Below are 14291 nucleotides of genomic sequence, written 5' to 3' on the forward strand. Positions count from 1 at the left end.
CCGATCTCCAAGGTGGCCTTCACAACACAAAACAACGCAGAGTCGCTGAGCGGAGACTGATAACCAAGTTCCGCACACATGAGGACGGCCTCAACCAGGATCTTGTGTTCCTGTCACACTATCTGTAACCACTGTTATTTGGCCTGGGCTTGTAAAACCTCACTAACTGTCCTGGTTTGAGACAATTCACACCTCTTTAACCTGTGCTTAACCCTCTCTCCATTCACACTGTCTGTACCTGTAAAGACTTGATTACCTGTAAAGATTTGCATTCCAACCATGATCTTGCAATTGAGTCTGTGTCTATACATGCCCTGTTTGTGAACCCAACTCTCCACTCACCTGATGAAGGAGCAGCACTCTGAAAGCTCGTGATACTAAGTAAACCTGTTGGACCTGATGTTGGGAGACTTCTTACAGTCCTCAAAGTAAACAAGCCCACCATCCTGAACTATTCTAATAATTCATCTAAATCCAATTCTATAATAGCCCAGAAACTTGATCCCATGTTAGTGTTGATGTTCTGCATGAGCCTTCTCCCATTGTATATAAGGTTTGGAGGGTGCTGCCTGACAGTGTGATGGGGGCAGGTTCAAAGAACAATACAGCACGGGAAACAGGCCCTTCGGCCCAACGAGCCTGCACAGCCATCTTAACAATGTGTTTTTCCTACACCGCCCTTGACCCATGTCTATGCTTATGGTACCCCCATTGGAAACCAGATTCAGGGGAGAATAATTTAGGGACAATTTGTTACAATCAGTCTAAGAGCACATCTTTGGGGGTGTGGGAGGAAACCGGAGCACCCGGAGGAAACCCACACAACCACGAGGAGATTACGCAAACTCCCACAGACACTGGCCCAAATCCATGTATTTGCACAGCTAGCAGTGATAGTCACTGAGCTGTTGTGGTGCCCGTCTGCTGGTCCAGTTTTAAGCATACACAAACGACACAAAATACTAGGCCACTCTCGAAACATCCAAGAGCAGCCCACGCACGACCCACCGTGTGCATGCCCCTCGTTAGACAACAAGGTGGACCGACACACCTGCGGAGTAAAAGAGACAAAACATCACACGTAGCATTAGATTTCCAGGAACGTCCCGAGGCTCTGATCCTTATTTAAAACCATCTCCTATAATCCTCCATCCCTCAATCAAGGAATTCAAAAGGAACATTACCTGAAAAGGAAGAACGTGGGGGGGGTTATGATCAGAAGGTAGAATGACACTAGGTGCATGGACCAAAGAACAAATAACAGCACAGGAAGAGGCCCTTCGGCCCACCACGTCTATACTGACACAGATGCCTCTCTAATCTAATATTTTCTTGCCTCTACATGTCTCCATATCCCTCTGTTTCCTACCTACTCATGTATCTATCCAGATGGAGAGCTGGTAAAAAGATGGGCTGAATGGCCTCTGTCTGCAATGTAACAATTTTGTGATTCTTTGATACCTATCTCAGCCTGTCAGCATATCTTTCCATTCCTTTCTCCTTCATATACTTATCCAGATTGCCTTCACTGATGGAATCATCTTCACTGCTCAGCTCTGTATCTCTGCCCCAGAGCAATCTTTATTCTGAAAGTGATTGAATGAATAATACTTTATACAGCTACAGATAATATCATGAGGCAAATAAAGAAATCTTGTTACTGTTAAATGCACAGAACCTGCAGCAACATAAAGTGTCTGATAAATTGTATTTTTATTCTATTATCTGTAACAGTGATTAGTACATACAAAACATCCTGTAGTTTCACCTGCATAATCATCACATTTACAGAACATATATGTAAAGTATTGGTGCTGGTTTGACTCTCTAACCTTTCTTCATAACCCAGTGCAGTACTGAGAGAGTGCTGCACTGTCAGAGGCAGCATGCTTCAGACCTGCTCTTGAGCTTGGAGTACCGACTGTCTGCTCTGGAGTTTGGGATAGAGGTTAAAGGGTCAACAGGCGTATTCGAAAAAGAGCAGAGAGTCCTCCCAGGGTCCTGGCCAATATTCATCATCTCCTAACCAACATCACCAAAAACAAACAAGCTGGTTATTGGTTGGGATGCTGGTATGGGTGGTGAATGTAATGTACACTTGTGAAGCAAGTTATGCATTAGAAACATTTTGAAAAGTTTTGAGGTCATACAGTGCTGTATAAATTGGGCTATTTTAGTCCAAGTCTCTGAAAATTACTTGAAGAAATTAGTCAAAGAAACCTCACAACACCAGGTTAGAGTCCAACAGCTTTATTTGGCCTCACGAGCTTTTGGACCGCTGCCCCTTCATCAGGCGAATGACCCATCAGGTGAGTGATTCACCTGATGAAGGAACAGTGCTCCGAAAGCTCGTGCTACCAGATATCCTGTTGGACTTTAACGTTGTGAGACTTCTTACTGTGCCCACCCCAGTCCAACGCCGGCAACTTCAGATCAGGGTGGAAGAAACAAAGACTTGTGTTTCTACAGCTCCCTTTATGAGTTTAGAATATCCCAAAGTTTTTATTTATTAGCGTCACAAGTAGGTTTACATTAACACTGCAATGAAGTTACTGTGACAATCCCCTAGTTGCCACATTCCTGTTCGGGTTACACTGTGGGAGAATTTAGCATGGCCAATGCACCCTAACCAGCATGTCTTTCAGACTGTGGGAGGAAACTGGAGCACCCTGATAAAACCCACGCAGACACGGAGAGAATGTGCAGACTCCGCACAGAACAGTGACTCAAGCCGGGAATCAAATGTGGGTCCCTCGTGCTAACCCAGTGCTAACCACTGTGTTGCCCAAAAGGGTTTACAGTCACACGTGGACATAATTTGCCGCTGTCAGTATGAAACGTGGCTGTTCTCACAGAGCAAGATCCCAAAAGCACTGTTGTGCTAATGATCAGAGAATGTGTGCTTTGTGATGTTGGCTGTAGGATAAATGATGGTGAAGATACCAGGGAGAACTCCCCTCTTCTCCAAACTAGTTCTGTGTGATCTTTTAAAGCCACTGGAGAGGGTGGCTAGGATCTCAGTTTATTGTGTCACCTGGAAAACAGCACCTCTGGCATGACAGCACTCCCTCAGCACCGCACCGGAAATATCAGCCTGGATTTCTCTGCTCGAGTGAGAGATTTAAATCCACACTCCACATCTGACTCATCGAATTCAAAACATTCATTAAAATGTAAGAAGTAAAATTAATTTTAAAAATCTAATTTTAAACGCACCTCTTGACAGTTTGTGAAATACCAGAGGATGTTTCCAAGTACGTGTTCACACTGACCTGAAAAACACCCACACTGAGAAACTAACTGAATTAAAACCTTGTGAACTGAACCGGTTCAGTGGGTTATCCCCAAACAGCAAACTCCTGCTACTGTGTAGAAGGAGGACATTCTGCCCATTGAGTCCACACGGAGACTCCCCAACACAGCATCTTACCTCTCTATCCCTGTAACCCAATATATTTACCCCACTAGTCCCCCTAACCTACACATCTTGGGAAATTTCTTTCTGATTTATTATTGTCACGTGTACACAGTGAGAAGTATTGTTTCTTGCGCGCTATACAGACAAAGCATACTGTTCATAGAGAAGGAAAGGAGAGAGAGTACAGAACGTGGTGTTACAGTCATCGCTAGGGTGTAGAGAAAGATCAACTTAATGCAAGGTAAAAGAATTAGAATAAAGTTTTGGAAGTGTAGAATGAGAGTAAAGGATAGAATTCGAAGGTACGCTGGGCACAGCTCGCAAGAAGTCACCTCGCTCCGATGCCATCTTGTTCAAAATTTGCACGGCCAATCTACCTCATCTTCACATCATAGACCGTGGGAGGGAACCGGAGCACCCAGAGGAAACCCACGCAGACACGGAGAGAACATGCAGACTCTGCACAGACAGTGACCCACGGCTGGAATTGAACCCGGGTCCCTGGAGCTGTGAGGCAGCAGTGCTAACCCACCGTACCACCCCAAAAGGTCCACATGACTCGACTTCAACACCGAGTTCAGTCCTGAAGAGCAGTTATATTGGAGCTGAAACGTTGACTCTGTTTCAGTCTCCACACAGGCGCTGCCAGACCTGTTGAACCTTTTCCAGCATTTTCTGTTTTTATTTCAGGTTTGCAGCATCTCAGTGTTTTGCTTTTTGTCCCAAACCCGCTGCACACATCCTGTCACAAATTATTCACGCACCACATCCTAAATGCCCCCTGCTGAAAGGAATCTGTTTCATTTCTGTTGTCTGTTAGCCAAGCCTCAGTCACCCTGCAGGTAGTGTGATATCTATCTTCATAAAAATTGCTGCCATCAGACAGCCTGGAGTCTGAGGCATGAAAAGAATGAAAGAGTTGCATTTCTATAGCAACCTTCCCCACCTCAGGACCTCCCAGAGCAGTTTCTACCAAGCGAACTACAAAAGATCATGAATGTAGCCCAGTCCATCACACAAACCAGCCTCCCTTCCATTGACTCTGTCTACACTTCCCGCTGCCTCGGGAAAAGCAGCCAGAATAATTAAGGACCCCACACACCCCGGACATTCTCTCTTCCACCTTCTTCCATCAAGAAAAAGATACAAAAGTCTGAGATTACATGCCAACCGACTCAAGAACAGCTTCTTCCCTGCTGCTGTCAGACTTTTGAATGGACCTACCTCGCACTAAGTTGATCTTTCTCTACACCCTAGCTATGACTGTAACACTCTGCACTCTCTCCCTTTCTCTATGAACAGTATGCTTTGTCTGTAAAGCATGCAAGAAGCAATACTTTTCACTGCACGCTAATACACGTGACAATAATAAATCAAATCAAATCAAAAATTACAGTTACTGCGGGAAACACAGCAGCCAAGCTATACACAGAAAGCTCCCATAAATATCAAGGAGATAACGCCCAGATAATGAGTTTCAGTGCTGTTGGGTAAGGGATTAATATTAACAAAGAGAGGCTACTCCCTCCTCATCTTCAAATGCTTCTGTCGAATGTTTTAACACAAGCCATGAGAAGGAACTGAGGGTATTTTCCGGAGAGAAGGAACTGAGCCTTGATTGTAAGGGTTATGGGGAGAGGGCGGGAATGTGGAACTGAGCCACAACAGATCAGCCATGATCTTATTGAATGGCGGGGCAGGCTCGAAGGGCTAGATGGCCGACTCCTGCTCCTATTTCTTATGTTCTTATGTAACACTGAAGCTGCTAATTCTCTCTCCCTCCTTTGGGTGGCAGCATTTCCCCCAATTCCAATGGCAGCACACAACCGCTGTCCAGTCACGTCCAAGAGTAAAGGGTCTTTAACTGGCAGGAAATGCCAAACCACCTGATGACCATTGGCTCAGCGATGACCTTTGACTCAATGATGACAGTTCGCCAAGTGATGGCGGTTGACTCAGCAATGACACACTGACCGAGCGATGACTGTTGACCCAGTATAACCTTTAATCCAGTGATAACTGTTGACCCAGTGATGACCCCTGACCCAGCAATAACCTTTGACCCAGCAATGACCACTGACCCAGTAATGACTGTTGACCCAGTGATGACCATTGACTCAGTGATGACCATTGACCCAATAATGACCCCTGACCCAGTGATGACCATTAACTCAGCAATGACCTCTGACCCAGAGATGACCACTGACCTAGCAATGACACTGACTGAGTAATGGCTGTTGACTCAGTATGATCTTTAACCAGGGATGACTGTTGACCCAGCAATGACCACTGGCCAGTGATGACCGCTGACCCAGCAATGACCCCGACCCAGCGATGATGGTCCTTGCCTCAGGGTTGTGCCGGAGTTTGGTTTTCAGGGTCACTATTGTAGCATGTGGCGAGGAGGAAGGGAGGCTTGTACTGCGGGACGTTCTGTCGGCTTGGGGTGTAGTAATGAAGCAGGTCTGCCAACAACAGGGCCACAACAAACATACCGTACACAAGGACAGCAATCATAGATCCATAATGACTGTGGAGGGAAAGTGGAGAGGGAACAGAAACAGATCAGTGATTCATAAGGAGAATAACTGGAATACAGAATTCAAAATCCTCATTGTCTCAACTTCAAAACACAGAGTCAACAGCAATAAAACAACCTCTCCTATTTCAGCTCATCTAATTGGTTCAAAGTTCATCGACTAGAAGGGACAGAGGCCCAATGACCAGCCTGTCTTTAGTCAGCTGACCTCAGCCTCACCAATCAAGGCACGGTATTTGGTGTTGGTGCCTCAGGATTCTCGTCCCTTTGCCCAGAAGCACCGGCACTTTCCAACAGGAGATACTGACGGGCCGAATGTTTGTGCATTTTGTGATCTTATTGGCTGGTGTACAGAAGCAAGGAGACGACCCATAACCCTCTCCCCCACATCCCCCTCCACCCACATCCCCCTCCCCCACATTCCCCATCCCCACATCCCCCTCCCCCACATCTCCCTCCCCCACATTCCCCATCCCCACATCCCCCTCCCCCACATCTCTCTTCCCCATTCCCCCTACCCCCAATCCCCCGCCCCCACATTCCCTTATCCCCACATCCCCCTCCCCCACATCCCTCTACCTCTCATCCCTCTCCCCTCACGCCCCACATCCCTCTCCCCCACACCCTGCTCCCCCCTCGTTGCCCTCCCCCAATAACCCCCTCCACCCACATCCCTCTGGCCCACATCCCCCTCCCCCAACATCCCCCCCACAACCTTCGGCCCACCCCCCCCCCACTCCACCCCACACCCTCTGCTACCTCCACAAAACCCCCTCTCCCCGACATGCCCCCCTTCCCCACCCCCCTCCAATTTCCCTTTAACCTGGGAGGGTCCCTTGTAGATACACTAACCACCCCCCTCCCCTCCACCACCTCCATGACTGGCTAATTCACAGTCTTACCGACCCCCACTGTTACCCTGTCCCCCCCCACCCCACCCCACCCCCTGGCCTCTCCACCCAACACCCAGTGGTGCTCTCTGAGAGGTCCCACCCTGATACTCACACAGAGCTGGTTTTGTGGGTGGTCTGGTTGATTATCATTGTGTTCTGAAACTCAGACTCATTGCAGCAATATTTCAGGGTTTGCTGGCTGTGACGGCAGCAGTAAATGTGCTCCTGGTCTTCGTTGAGCCGCGGACAGTAGAATCCATAGTGATACATCTCTGCAGCATCCAAGTACGGCTCACAGGTTCGGTACTTAGAAGCAGAAACTGGACAGCAGAAGGTTGTGATTAGAACATTTTATGCTTCATATCAATGCAGCACAAACCTGAAGGGTATGGGAAGGAGCGTCCAGTCAGCCATGATCATATTGATTGGTAGAACAGGCCCGATGGGCTGAATGGCCTGTCCCTATGTTCTTAATTGTCATTCAGGTCAACAAGACAGCCAGGTACTTGAATATTTTCAGAAAAATGGGCCAATAGTTGGCCAATACAGTTTGATAACCCAGAAATAGTGATAAAACTTGATTGTGTTCTCTCCCCGCTTCTTCTACATTGTCCCTTCCCCACTGCAGGTGCACAATCCACAGAAAAATAGAATAGAATCCCTACAGCACAGAAGGAGGCCATTCAGCCCATCGAGTCTGCACCGATCACAATCCCACCCAGGCCCTATCCCCGTAATCCCACATATTTACCCTGCTAATCCACTGACATTACGGGCAATTTAACATGGCCAATCAATCTCTGATACCAGAGATGAGGGGGTTGGACTATGAGGAGAGACTAAATAGACTGGGTCTGTACTTGTTGGAGTTTAGAAGGATGAGGGGGGGGATCTTATAGAGACGTTTAAGATAATTAAAGGGATGGATAGGGTAGAGGTAGAGAGATTCTTCCCGCTCAGAAAGGACAGCAGGACAAGAGGGCACAGCCTCAAGATAAGGGGGGGGGGGGCAGTTTAGATCAGAGTTGAGGAAGAACTTTTTCACTCAAAGGGTGGTGAATCTCTGGAATTCTCTGCCCGTTGAAGTGGTGGAGGCTGCCTCACTAAATATATTTAAGTCACGGGTAGATAGGTTTTTGATAGACAGGGGAATTAAGGGTTATGGGGAGAAAGTGGGAAAGTGGAACTGATCCACTTCAGATCAGCCACGATCTTATTGAATGGCGGGGCAGGTTTGAAGGGCTAGATGGCCTACTCCTGCTCCTATTTCTTATGTTCTTAACCCGCATATCTTGGACTGTGGGAGGAAACCGGAGCACCTGGAGGAAACCCACGCAGACACAGGGAGAATGTGCAGATTCCACACAGATAGTGACCCAAGCCAGGGATCGAACCTGCCTCCCTGGCGCTATGAGGCAGCAGTGCCAACCCACTGTGCCACCCCAAAATCCAGCTTTGGTATTTTACCCACTTTGACAGCAAGTTTGGACAGCTTTCTGATTTAGGAAATTACTAATGATTCCTTTCTTGTCCCAGAGCACTTACCTTACCCACTTCCCAGCATCAGAGAGTGGATAGTAATGAGGAGCAGGGGGCAGAGTCACCTTCCATAAGTAAGGAGGTTAGGAGGCCTACACTTGTAATGTGTAACTCTAAAAGTAAATAAAATAAAATGGGATGGCAAGGTAGCACAGAGGTTAGCACTGCTGCCTTATAGCGCCAGGGACCTGCGTTTGATTCCCAGCTTGGGTCACTGTCTGTGTGGAGGTGCACATTCTCCCCGTGTCTGTGTGGGTTTCCTCCCACTCTCCAAAGATGTGCAGGTTGGGTTGATTGGCTGTGCTAAATTGCCCCTTTGTGTCAGGGGGATGGGCAGGGTACAGGGTTGGGTTACAGGGTTAGGATGGGATTGTTGTCAGTGCAGGCTCAATGGGCTGAATGGCTCCTCCTGTACTGTAGGGATTCTAAGATTCTAAAACTGTGTACAGGGTCTAATCTTCACCAACTGGTTTTCTGGAATATAACAATCGTCATCACTTATCCCTAAACCAATCTCACTAAGACAGATTATCTGGTTATTTATCTCACTGCTGTTAGTGAGAGTTTGCTGTGTGAAAATCGGTTGTTGCTTTTCTCATATTAAGCAGTGAGTACAATTTAAAAAGTGCTTCATTGGCAGTAAAGGACTTTGGGACATTCTGAAGTAATTTACAAAGCTGTATCGGTGTAATTTCTTTCTTTACGTACCTGTTACTAATAACTCACACAGCAGCAGTACAGTCTGGAGCCGGCTGAAACGTGACATTGTAGCATCCACAACCTGGACCTCTAATTAGCATCCTAAACGATGGTGGTTCTGCCTTAAAACAAAGCACACCATTTATTTCCAGTCCAATAGCCCTTCCTCCTGCTGTTTATCCCCCCAAATTACTGCCAGTCCCACCCATTGCACAGTTACACAAAGGAAAAGAGAGAATGACAGAGACACAGAGAGAGAGAGACAGAGAGAAACAGAGAGAGAGAGAGACAGAGAGAAACAGAGAGAGAGAGAGAGAGACAATGAGAGAGACTAAGAGAGAGAGACAGAGACAGAGAGAGACACTAAGAGAGAGAGACACTAAGAGACAGAGACGGTGAGAGAGACTAAGAGAGAGAGAGTGAGAGAAACAGAGAGAGAGACAAAGACAGAGAGAGAGATTGAGAGAGAGAGCCAGAGACAGTGAGAGAGATAGAGAGAGAGAGACTGAGAGAGAGAGTGACCGAGAGGGAGACAATGAGAAAAACAGAGAGAGAGAGAGAGAGAGACAGACAAACAGACAGACAGACAGAGAGAAAGAGAGAGACAAGAGAGGGAGACAGCAAGAGAGATAGAGAAAGAGATAGAGAGAGATCAAGACAAGAAGTGAGAGAGAGAGAGGGAGACAGACATAGTAAAAGAGAGACACAGAGAGAGACACAGAGACAGACAGTGAGGTGAAAATAGAATGAAAAGGGACAAGGAAAAAGAAAAGAGAAAGATGAGAGGGGAGAGATAGTTGGGAGAGAGAGAAGAGATTGGGTAAGGCTAGCTGAGATGCCTAACCTGGTCAAATAGCCTGTCAATAATCACAGTTCAGGTTCACCATCAGACAATGGTTAGCTGAAAGAAGCAGATAGTGTCGACAAAACTTTACACCAGAAAGAATCAAAATTTTCAGGAGAAAAAGGGGGTTGTACATAAGTGTAAGCTATTGAATTAACCTATTAATTCCAGATCAATCATAATTTTAGCATAGCTAATTAATCTTTAATGGTATTAGATTTGGGGAGTGAGAATAATTTTCCCTGGAGGTGATAGGGTGAGACACTGGAGAATCATTGGATCAGGGCTTAAAGAAATAATTCAGTCCCCAGTTTAAAATCGTGTATTCTATCTTTGTTTTAATATTCATGTAAATGGAAATTGTTTGTACTGTATATTCCTACATCAATATTTATCAAGGAAGTGACCTATGTAAACCTGTCAATTATAGCACACCACCACACCCCCTCTCCACCACCCCATCGTCCAGTAATGAATGATACTGGAGCATCTCCTGTGGTGGGAGTGTATTTCACACTGTGATATCTTTACAGAGCTGATGCAGGGCGACAGCAACAGCATGGGTTCAACTCCCACCCCAGCTGAGGTTATTGATGACGGCCCTGCCTTCTGAGGCGAGGGGCAATGCAGAGAGAGAGAGACTGAGAGAGAGGGCATAGAGAGAACGAGACAGAGATAGAGAGAAGGAGACAGAGAAAGAGAGAAGGAGAAAGAGAGACAGAGAGAGAAATGCAGACAGAGATATATATAGAGAAGGATACAGATAGAGAGAGAGATACAGAGAGATATATACATAGAGAGAGAGATACAGAGAGATATATACATAGAGAGAGAGATACAGAGACAGAAAGATACAGAGAGAGGCAGTGAGGTGAAAAACAATAAAAAGAAAGAGGACAAAGAGAAAGAAAAGAGGAAGACATTTCCTCTAGTCTGAGGTGCGATGACCCTTGTGTTAATTCACCACCAGTCAGCTCTGTCCCCTCAAAGGGACATGGGTAGCCAGGGGCATGGGTTCGATTCCCGGCTTGGGTCACTGTCTGTGTGGAGTCTGCACATTCTCCCCATGTCCATGTGGGTTTCCTCCCACAGTCTGAAAGATGGGATGGAATAGAATTCCTCCAGTGCAGAACGAGAGCATTTGGCCCATTGAACCTGCACTGAGAAAGGGGAGAGCAGCCTCTGGTCCACTGGAACTGTGGTGAGACTTCCTTTCATTCACACTGGTAAATTCCATTGTAAATGTGAACAGGAGTTTCACACAATTTCCATTCAGACTAAATCTCTCATCATTTTAGTTTGAAAGCTATAACTAAATTTACAGCCTAAGATCTCTAATAAAATAACTTGTGGTGACATAAAATTAAATTATTCAGAGTAAACTCCCAGTGTAATAAGATTCAATTCAGCAGCAATGAGGGAATTACAGTGAGGCCAGCAACAGTGAAAACTCAGTGACCCGCTTCCAGTAATGAACCAGAGTAATAGCGGGGGTTTGGAGTGGGACGGGTGGGTTGTGCCCATGTATTGGTTGAATGAGCTACCTGCAAATGAAAGCAGATTTAGTTCGCCAAAGACTATTAAAAGATTGTAATGGGATTTAAAAATTACAAAGAGGCCTGTACCAAATCGGCCTGGATTCAATTCCTGGCTTGGGTCACTGTCTGTGTGGAGTTCGCACATCCCCCCCGTGTCTGCGTGGGTTTCCTTCAGGTGCTCCGGTTTCCTCCCACTGTATAAAGATGTGCGAGTTAAGTTGATTGGCTGTGTTAAATTGTCCCTTAGTGTTCTGGGAGGTGTAAGTTAGAGGGATTAGCAGGGTTCATATGTGGGGTCAACAGTCCCACCCAGGCCCTAACCCCGTAACCTCATATATTTACCCTGGTAATCCCTCGACACTAAGAGGCAATTTAGCATGGCCAATAAACCTAACACACACACAGCTTTGCACTGTGGGAGGAAACCCACGCAGACATGGGGAGAACGTGCAGACTCCACACAGACAGTGACCTGAGGCCGGAATTGAACCCGGGTCCCTGGCGCTGAGAGGCAGCAGTGCTAACCACTGTGCCAGCCCAAAGATGTGCCAGTTAGACGGATTGGCCATGGTAAATTGCCCCTTTGAGTCTCATGACGGGTTAGTAAGGTAAATATGTAGGGTTAAAAGAACAAAGAAAATTACAGCAAGGGAACAGGCCCTTCGGCCCCTCCAAGCCTGTACTGACCTTGCTGCCTGACTGAACTAAAACCCCTCCCCTTCCGGGGACCGTATCCCTCTATTCCCATCCTATTCATTTGTCCAGACGCCCCTTAAAACTCACTATCGTATCTGCTTTCACTCCCTCCCCCGGCAGCGAGTCCCAGGCACCCTCCACCCTCTGCCTCGTCCATCTCCTTCAAACCTCGCCCCTCACACCTGAAACCTGTGCCCCCCCCCTGGTAATTGACCCTCTCACCCTGGGGAGAAGCTCCTGACTATCCAGTCTGCCTCTCATTATCTTGTAGACCTCTATCAGGGTTATGGGGATAGAGTGAGGGGGGGCAGGGCCTGGGTAAGATGCTGTGTGAGAGGGTCGGTGCACACTCGATGGGCCGAATGGCCTCCTGCTGCACGGTAGGGATTCTAACCTTGAATGTTATATTAGTGTGGAGAGGAGGGAGGGGGGGGTGGGTTGCAGTTTTTGGGTTCAGACCCTGACAACGCATCGCAACCTGGAGATATTGTTAATAGACTGTGGTTGCAATGAAACTACTGACTCTCTGAATCTCCAGGTTAGACAGAAGGAAGTTGCTGCTGAGATGGGAACTTGGGCGGATTCGCGGTGTGAGGGGCTGCCGAGGGAATGGAGCAGATTGAGTGGCAGGTACCGGCTTGTTCCTCTGTCTTACCTGCTTCAGGTGCTGGCAGGCAGCTGGCTGCTGCTTCTGGTTTGGGCTGGAGTTTTAACACTGCCCGGAATCACCAGCTCTCCCTACCCTCCAGCTGCTGAACCCAGTGACATCCTCTACCCCCAGCCCCGGCTGCTTTCATCACTTCTCAGTCTGCTCCGGCTGTACACACATCGCTCTCTGGTCGAACCCAGTGCATTTTCCAACCCACACTCAGACTGAGGATTATTTTTATTACCAGGCTGATGTTCAGCGCCTTCCCTCCCGGGAAGGTGTGTTCTAATGATATTTCCATGTTCATTAAGTCAGTCCCTTGGCAGCTCTCACTCTCACCCAGCAACGGGGACCATGCCTGAGTTCCCACTTCTTTATTTAAGAGTTTTACCATTTTGCACTGACTCCAAATATTCTCCAGATTCCTCCCGTGTCCATTACTCACTGGACTGATGTTGAACAAACTAAACATTCAACCTTGGAATTAATAAGTCAACTTTCAACACAGCAGGAACCCTTGTCCTTTCTTTAAGTCTGTTTATCGTTGCTCACAAATAAGGCTTACATTAACACTGCAATGAAGTCACTGTGAAAATCCCCTCCTCACCACACTCGGGTGCCTGTTCGGGTACACTGAGGGAGAATTTAGCACGGCCAATCCACCTAACCTGCACATCTTTGCACTGTGGGAGGAAACTGGAGCACCCAGAGGAAACCCACACAGACACGGGGAGAACATGCAGACTCTGCACAGACAGTGAACCCGGGTCCCTGGTGCTGTGAAGCAGCAGTGCTAACCACTGTGTCACCGTGCTGCCCGCACAGGTCAATGCACCCTAACCCACACATCTTTGGACTGTGGGAGGAAATTGGAGCATACAGAGGAAACCCATGCAGACATGGGGAGAACATGCAGACTCCACACAGACTGTGAACCCGTGTCCCTGGTGCTCCGAAGCATTAGTGCTAACCACTCTGCTACTGTGCTGCCCATTTCTGAAGGGTAGGTGTTATTTGACTGCAGGGGCATCACAGCCCACCCATGTGAATAAGGACTGGCCCCATTCCTGACCTTGGTGCTTGATGCAATTTCTAAAGTTACAGGTATTTAGTTATACTGTTGGTATCTTAAGGTGGCACAGTGGTGGCACAGTGGTTGGCACTGCTGTCTCTCAGTTCCAGGGACTTGGGTTCAACTCCCAGTTTGGGCCACTGTCTGTGTGGAGTTTGCACGTTATCCCCGTGTCTGTGTGGGTTTCCTCCGGGTGCTCCAATTTCCTCCCACAGTCTAAAGGTGTGCGGGTTAGGTGGATTGGCCATGATAAATTGCCCCTTAGTGTCCTCGGATGCATAGGTTAGAGGGATTAGCAGGGTTAAAATGTGGGGTTACAGGGATAGGGTTTGGGTGGGATTGTTGTTGGTGCAGAAACAATGGGCCGAATGGCCTCCTTCTGCACGGTAACGATTCTATTCTAT

At 47.4% G+C, this 14291-nt stretch overlaps 1 protein-coding gene across 3 annotated transcripts; it reads right to left on the minus strand.

Moving 5' to 3' along the window:
• Nucleotides 1–1741: 1741 nt before the first annotated feature.
• Nucleotides 1742–13227, minus strand: LOC145360792 (protein shisa-like-1a). Of its 3 annotated transcripts, none has more exons than XM_080216239.1 (4): nt 13207–13227; nt 9098–9210; nt 6963–7170; nt 1742–5948 (listed from the first exon to the last, which is right to left on the minus strand). In XM_080216239.1, the coding sequence occupies exons 2-4, from the start codon at nt 9153–9155 to the stop codon at nt 5768–5770; spliced, it is 447 nt and encodes a 148-aa protein (XP_080072365.1). In that variant the 5' UTR covers nt 9156–9210; nt 13207–13227; the 3' UTR covers nt 1742–5767. The 3 variants fall into 3 exon arrangements, with proteins under 3 accessions (XP_080072365.1, XP_080072364.1, XP_080072362.1); XM_080216238.1 differs by lacking the exon at nt 13207–13227 and adding an exon at nt 12822–12986 and having other exon boundaries at nt 9098–9206; XM_080216236.1 differs by lacking the exon at nt 13207–13227 and adding an exon at nt 12822–12986.
• Between the last annotated feature and the right edge of the window lie 1064 nt (nt 13228–14291).

The sequence above is a fragment of the Carcharhinus amblyrhynchos genome, chromosome 32 (genome assembly GCF_965287045.1).
Source record: "Carcharhinus amblyrhynchos chromosome 32, sCarAmb.v2.hapA, whole genome shotgun sequence".
NCBI lineage: Eukaryota > Metazoa > Chordata > Chondrichthyes > Carcharhiniformes > Carcharhinidae > Carcharhinus > Carcharhinus amblyrhynchos.

Excerpts from the sequence above, each read along its gene's own strand:
- LOC145360792 (XM_080216239.1), bottom strand. The coding sequence starts at position 9,155 with ATGTCACGTTTCAGCCGGCTCCAGACTGTACTGCTGCTGTGTGAGTTA. Across the intron at positions 7,171-9,097 it reads GTGTGAGTTATTAGTAACAG|TTTCTGCTTCTAAGTACCGA; the intron begins GTACGTAAAGAA and ends TCTGCTGTCCAG. Across the intron at positions 5,949-6,962 it reads ACCCACAAAACCAGCTCTGT|TCATTATGGATCTATGATTG; the intron begins GTGAGTATCAGG and ends TTCCCTCCACAG.